At 43.2% G+C, this 7,894-nt stretch overlaps 1 protein-coding gene across 1 annotated transcript in view; it reads left to right on the top strand.

Annotated features, from left to right (window-relative positions):
- The window catches only part of LOC127983547 (A-kinase anchor protein 7-like), a 37,061-nt gene extending 29,417 nt beyond the window's left edge, over positions 1-7,644 (top strand). The window contains exons 4-5 of the mRNA XM_052585736.1: positions 4,693-4,728; positions 5,607-7,644. Coding sequence (XP_052441696.1) covers positions 4,693-4,728; positions 5,607-5,785 — 215 coding nt within the window. The 3' untranslated portion in view covers positions 5,786-7,644. The remainder of the gene's footprint in view (positions 1-4,692; positions 4,729-5,606) is intronic.
- Positions 7,645-7,894: the final 250 nt, after the last annotated feature.

Here is a 7,894-nt window from a genome sequence, read left to right as displayed (position 1 = left end):
TGAAAACCCCCTTGAGGAGGCTTTGTTTTAATAGTGAAGGCTACTGCTGTGATTTGTTTGGTGCAAGCTTTTATTGTGACATTAGGATGCATCTCGCAGCCACCACAGAGCCACGGGCCACACAGCAATCCGTCAGTGTTTAGAGGAGCCTCAGTGCAGATGCAGCACATGGTGTGCACTAATCTCGTGCCCTACTTAGAGCTCACATGATGGTGAGGAAGAGTCAGTCACGCTCGAGAGAGCAGCGCACTGTATGCATGGGAAGAGCTCATGGGGAGCAGAAGCACAGTGTGTTTATGAGGCTGACAGGGTCACAGCGTGTGTGTGTGTGTGTGTGTGTGTGTGTGTGTGATGCTCTCCAAGCCAGAGCTTTGTGTTAAAGCAGTGGGATGCACATAAATAATAGACATTGACACACACTGCCTCCACATTCACATGCCGCTGTCTGATGTCCTAGAGATGAGGAACACACACACACACACACACACACACGCTCCTCACCTGAGGAACAGTGTTTGATGCTCATCTCTTAAAGACGTCTCAGTGTGTGAACAGAGGCTGATGACTTTCTCTTCTGCTGTGTGTCTTCTGTTTGTTGAGATGGACTGAAGGACAGTGATGGATCAGAGCAGAAACACCAGCCTTGAGTTCAGAAAGTACACAAGTGTGTGTGTGTGTGTGTGTGTGTGTGTGTGTGTGTGTGTGTGTGTGCGTGCGTGAGGTCAGATTTGATTACCTTGTGTGATTCTCCAGAGATACAGCTCACACAGATAAGAGCTCCCAGCGGCACACCAAAAATAATGTTGGACACGACTGTGGATGAATCACTTTTTTTGAAATAGCAGCTGGTGCTCTGCTTTTTAAAGTAGGTGGAAGACAAACAGAGCATCCTAAATGCAGATTGTTCCTCGCTGGTTGATAAGAGGTGAGACGGCTGATAAGACTGATCTCTCCAGCACAGATCCTGACCTCAGAGACTTCCTGAGGAAATGCCTTCAGACAAACACATACATCCAAACCAGTGTCTGAACCCGTGATTACAGAGAGAAAACAACACACTTGAGAAGCTGCTTCAGGGTATTTTTTTAGAGAATATATCTTTCAACTGACCTTAGATCAGTGTTTACTTAAAGCAATTGTTCACCAAAAATAAAAATGTGATCACCATCAGGTCAAGATTAGGATGAGTTTTTTTCTTCATCAGATTTGTAGAAATTACATTTACATTCAGTCATTTAGCAGATGCTTTTATCCAAAGCGACTTACAAATGAGGACAATAGAAGCAATCAAAATCAGCAAAAGAGCAATGATATATAAGTGCTATAACAGTTAGCTTAAACACAGTACACATAGCAAGGGCTTTAAAATAATATAATAAATACAAAGAAAACAGATAGAATAGAAAAAGAAAACTACAGCACGGTAGTGTTAGAGACCTTTTTTGTTAACTGTATAATAAATGAAAAGAAAACAGATAGAATACAAAAAGACTAGAAAGATAGTTAGATTATAATTTTTTAAGAATAGATTGTCACGATCCCCACACAAGAACAGAGGACAGGTAGATCCAATCGCAGTAAGATATTTTAATAAGGGAAAACCGTTACATCAAATCCAGTCCAGGCAGGGGTCAAAACCAAAGTGGCAAATCAAACATAAATAGACACAAAACAAAGGGGCAAGAACAGGGGCCCGCTGGATTTGAATGTTGACAATTTGGCGTAATCTTGGATCATTTGGTTCTTCGAAGCTCATCCCGGAGCTGCTGTCATAGCAACAGGTCCGTCAGCTTAAACCTGCTCGGGAGCAGCTTATTTCATGTTTGGATTAGATCGCTTCTTTTCAACTAGAACTGATACTCAAAATATGTCTGCTACCACCGAACAGGGACAGCTGAGTGCAATGAGGAGACAGGGATAGTGGGGAATGAGGACATCTAGTGGTTACCCAGGGAACACAAACCAGACACTGTGACATAACCCCTCCTCAACGGAGCGGCTACCAGATGCTCCAAGACGTGACCGACAAAACAAGAGACCAGGAGGGAGGTGGACAGTGGAGGATCAGGGGGAGGGACGGAGGGCCAGGTAAAATGGGGAAACAGAGACAAGAAGTGCAAACACAAAAACAAGAAGCCCAGGAGGGAGGTGGACCGGCAGAGGATCAGGGGGAGGGATGGAGGGCCAGGTTCATAGAGGGGAACAGAGACAGGAAGTGAAAAAAAAAACAACAACAACACAACAAGGAGACCAGGGTGGGTCAGAGCGTTCAGGGACCCAGGTCAGTGACGACCGGGCAGGATTTCAGGGTGGAGCAAGTGGAACTGGAGCCCACCACAGACATGCGATTGAGACAGAGGCCCACCAGGGCGGTGCAGTGGACCACCACAGTGGGATCGGATAAGCAGGAGAGCAAGTCTGGTTAGGCAAGTCTGAAATAGAGAACATGAACAAGTTAAGGGTGGCCTCCGTGGCCACGACAGGATCTTTCGAGTGCTCAGAGAGTTCGACTGAGACGTGAGGAGGCTCTGGAAGTTCAGCAGAGGCGAGGAGAGACTCTGGTAGTTCAGCCGAGACGAGACGAGGAGAGGCTCTTGTAGTTCAGCCGAGACAAGGAGAGGCTCTAGTAGTTCAGCAGAGGTGTGGAGAGGCTCTGATAGTTCAGCAGAGATGTGGGGAGGCTCTGGTAGTTCCACAGAGACGTGGAGCAACTCTGGTAATCTCATGGTGTTTAGACTGGATTCCAGAAGATCAATGCTGACTTGACTCTGCTCATGAAGATCATTGGTGACTTGCATTTGTTCATGAAGTTCATTGGTGACTCACCAGAATCACCAGTGTTCTTCATGGGCCGGGTCAAGTCACCGACTATCTTCATGGGCAAAGGCAAGTCACCATTGATCTTCATGAACAAATGGTAGTTTGTAGGTTTCTGTGTGTGCGTATTCACGCTTCAGTTTGAATCTGAATAGCGTTCAGCGCGGGGGCTTGGTCACATTAGATATAATGAAGGGAGACGTGAAAAACGGACATCGTGTTGTTTTCATATGGATTACTTTATCACAGAATATCTGTTAGCAGCACTTGTACACTTCATTTTAATGACGTGTTTGTAAATGAAGATCAGCGCAGAGAAAAGCTGCAGACAGCACACATACTGATAAGATGCTAATCATACTTCACGTTTTGATTCGGAGATGCTCGTTGGTCTAAATAAAGTTGGTAATGAACCCTCTTTTATGGCCAAACGCTTTGAAAATCCCACCTTGTACTCACCGAGATTAGAAAAGCAGTCATCAGTGAAATGTTGTGAACACAACAAAAGGGATTTGTCGTACTGCTCTGGTATTGTGGTAAAAATGAATTGGTTCTTCTGATCTTCATTCTTTGGCAGTGAAAATAAAACAAACTTGCCTTTACAATTAAAAACACACTGTCTCCTCGACATGATGCTCTCACACCAACCAGAGCATCTGTGTGTGTGTGTGGGGGGGGGGGGGGGCAGGTCAGAGGTCAGTTTCTCCCAAGACGGTAGGCGGAGATTATTATGCAAAGTGTTCTAGTGACGTACATAGAGATGGGCAAAAGATTTGAAATCTATAACGACTCGTTTCAGCGATTCAGAGTCGACTCCTTACTTTAGAAGCCAATAACTTTATAAATCGTGTACTTTTTGGTTTAATTATTTGCACATTGTTTACACTGATGGACAGCTACATCATACACTCTAATACAGGTAATTTTTGATTTCCCATCTGTGTGGCTCTTTAATACGTCATGACTCACGTGTGTTATAACAACACCCTTTCACAACTGTTGGAAAATTATACACACACACACACACTCACACAAAGCATGCATCTTACAGTAGAGTAAAGCTTGATGGACAACAAGGCTTCTCAGCGCAGTGATCTTGGCTGTTTGTCTGCAGTAAGGTCAGTTTATTGTCTCTGTGATTGAGAAAGGGTTTTGTGCAGTGTTGTAAGTTTCTCCCAGACTGACTTCACAAGAATCAGACGCTGAAGCTGGTGGCTGGCTGGATCGTGAGGAGAATGTGTGAGACGTTCAGTGAGTCAAACAGAGAGCAAGAAGTGAATTTCACTATGCATTGATTGATTGGATATTCGGCTGATGTGTTGCCTCTCAGTTTTTAACTGTATTTTAAGTGTGTCCCAAAGGCTCAGGCAGTTTAATGTAAGAATCTTTTTCAGGCGAGAGTCACTGGAGAGTGTGTGTGGTTGTGTGTTGTCCTGTGATTTGAGGGATGATTCAATTAACACCACTCAGTTAATGTTGATGTAAACGAGGCTCACAGTACACTGTGTATTGATATGAGTATCAAATCAACTGTGGAATCAAATAAAGCCACACAATTAAATGTTTTGGCTCTAGTTGAGCTATATTTTTCTTTTCACAGCTGCTCTTGTTCTAAACACCCAGGAGTAGATGTGGCCAAATAAGACATTTAATAATCACAATTACAGTATAAAGGGAAATAATCAATGCCATCATTGTTATGCTCGTGGAGCTGTCGAATCAAAGCCGTCGTAATTGTGGAGAAATCTACAGAAGATGATCAGGAGAGCACTAATCGGCTACATCACCTAATCTGTGTGATTCTGATGGTTTATGATGCTCAGATTCATCATGAGGAAATCACTTCAGGTTGATAATGTGTTGTTTATCTTGCAGATCTTCTGCAAAGCAGGCAGCGTGCCGCACGGACAAGTACGTGTTCCTCCCTTCATGTCTGTGTGTAGTGTGCTTCAACCCCTCACGACCTGAGGGACTAGACACACTGTGTTTGCAGTCTATACCTCATCTTATCCATCATTTGAGGGATGCACAGTATATCACCCAGCAGATCAGCATTTTAACTTCTGATTCGGCTGATATGCAGATAGTATCTCCGTTTATTGTGTCTGTTTTAGCCAGCAGTGAGGTATGATTCTGTGCCAGGTTACAGAAGTACTGGAGGAGGCTTCCTGATTTAAGAAGAACAAGTCTAGATCGTTGATCCAGTCTAACACACAAAATAGTATGTTTTTATACATATACATACAGTATATATATTCAACACTGATAATAATCAGAAATGTTTCTTGAGCAGTAAATCATCATATGTTCATGATTTCTGGAGATTGGAGGAATGATGCTGAAAATACAGCGGAGCATCACAGACATAAAATACACTTTAACACAGATTCACACAGAAAACATTGGTTTAAACTGAAATAATATTTCACATTTTTATCGTTTTTTTATGGCATTTTTGGTTCAAATAAATGCAGCCTTGTAGAGCAGATGAGATGTCTTTCAAAAACATAAACAAACTCATACTTTTCCCAAATATTATTATGAGTTATAATCATAATTATTATTGGCATCAACCAAAAGGTCAATATCTGTGCATCCCTACATTATTCCTGTTGATATCAATCTAATGATGGACAAAAGATCTGAAAGCTGAGAAAGAGCTTTAGCTGTAATTGTGACGCTCCTCATTCACACCTGAAACCTGAAGCAGATATGTGTGATCATCACACCTGTGTGTGTGTGTGTGTGTTGATTCCGCTCTCTCTCTCTGTGTGTGTGTGTGTGCGTAGGTGTTAAGAAGGCCCCGGCGCCGGACGATGAGGAGTTAGTGAGTCTGAGTAAGCGGCTGGTGGAGGATGCTGTGTTTCGGGCCGTGCAGCAGTACATGGAGGAGACTCAGCAGAACGGCGCTGCACCAAGAGACGAGGCTCCGCCGGGGACCGCCAGCAAACTCAACACCACCAAATGAGCGTGCGAGCCCTGAGCTGACCCCCGAGCCGACCGACAGAGAGCTGCAAACACCTCCACCTGCCAGCGGCGTCAGAGCCAAGCGTTGTGGAGCAGGAGTGAAGCCACGATCAGGGCAGATCTCTGGACAAACACTGACCTCAAACTCAACTTTACTTTCTCTGCCTTCCCCGTCCTGCATCACTCCTGTCTGTGGCAATTGGTAACACTCTTTTGTTGATCCCTTTTGAGCATTCTGTCGATTCTGAGATTTTCTGAACGCATTGCGATTCTCAAGTCGATCCTGAGCTTAGTTTTGAACAGCAGATGGCGATGCATGTTTTAGAAACAGACGTACTCCCTTTGTTTCCAAATCCTTTCACACTTGAATCTGAAAAAATCATTCATAAAATTCGGAAGGTTGAAGTGAATTACAAGGCTGTTAGAGTGCCATCTGCTGTTAAAATCAACGCTCAGAATCCATCCTCGAATCGATTCTCCATCGATTTATCATCACAGCTCTACTGTTGACTATAAGTAGCTTTGCACCTAAAGGTCACCTAACTCTCATTAGAGTAGACTGTGTACTTAATGTCTGAGAACTAGTGCGGTCTAACCATTAATCACATCCAAAAGACATAATATATGTGTGTGTACTGTGATTATATAAATACACACATGTGCATGTATATATTTAAGAGAAATTGGCTATATTACATATAGTATAAATTCTATGAATGTAAATATGTACATGTAATTATTTTCAAAATATATACTGTGTGTGCGTGTCTTAATATATACATAATAAATATACACAATACACACACATATATTATGTAAACAAAAACTTTGATTTTGGATGTGTTTAATGGTTTGCCTGCACTAGTGATAACTCTTTATAGTGATGCTGTCCAAACAGACATCTAATGACTTTATATAACTTTACAAGTACATGTGAACTTATTCAAGCCCTTGCAGTCTACTAATACTCTACTAACACTCTGGTGAGAGTTCATTACTTATAGTCAGTGGAATATGTTAAAGGGAGCATCAAAATGAAGTGAAACCTCTGCTTTTATTTGTGACGTACCCTTCAGAGACGACTGCTGTAGTGTCCGGAGGCCGTTTCAGTATGTCAGGGTTGCTCTGTCATCTTCACATCTGACAACTGCTCAGTTTGACTGTCCATGAACCGCAGACCTGAAGCCTGATCCAAAGCCAGAGCCGTCAGAACCGCTTATGAACTCTGAACATGCTGTTGTGTGTGTGTGTGTAACCCTGCATATGTGTGTGTCCGATGATGATGTGTGTGTGTGTTGTTTGTGCCATAGTGTGTGTGTTTGCTCAGAGCAGAATGGATCAGGAAAGAGACGCAGGTAAAGGCCATAAAGACACTGTTAGCACAGAAACACATTTGAGCTAAGAAGGAGTCCACACTGAAGCTCATGGACACACACAACCTTCTCAAAGTAAATCACACACACACAGACCTTCACCGACGTGCAAATCTCTCTCACACACACACAGTTCACACTGACATGTGGCCGGCCTGAAGTAAGCTTACTGTATGATTTCTGAGGGAATTCAAGTGTATATGAGCTGATTAGATTTGAGTGTTTGGTGTCTATAATGCTTCAGATACGCAGCCACAGTGGCCTTAGGGAAATCACTCCTGGTTACATTGCTGAAGAACATGCCCTTTCAGTTTCGATTCATTCATAGATGTGTATTTTCACCAAAATGTGTCTTTTTATGCTGATCCTGTCCTGATCTTTCTTCAGTTCGGCCGTATCGAGGCCGACGCACTATGATGTCATCGTTTAGCGTTTCATTTCCCATCTGCCACTTTTTTACTCTTCAAAATAAAAGGAGGTGATGAAAGCGTGTGGACGTGATTCATTCTCTGTGTGGAGGTTGAGATTGTTCTCTGACTGTAGATCAGTCTTGTGTCTCATCATGTTGGCAGGGTTTTTCTGAGAGCTGCTCACAGCTACATCTGCAACGCCTCCGACTTCATGTTTGACTATTTTTCTCTCGTCATCTGAAATAAGCATATTGCCTGGCGTCTGCTGAGTGTGAGAGAAATGAAAGCAGGAGCCTCAGCACGAGGTCGAGAGGTTTATTGGAGGTG

Source organism: Carassius gibelio, chromosome B20 (genome assembly GCF_023724105.1).
Source record: "Carassius gibelio isolate Cgi1373 ecotype wild population from Czech Republic chromosome B20, carGib1.2-hapl.c, whole genome shotgun sequence".
NCBI lineage: Eukaryota > Metazoa > Chordata > Actinopteri > Cypriniformes > Cyprinidae > Carassius > Carassius gibelio.
This window is presented reverse-complemented; position numbering and strand designations above follow the sequence as displayed.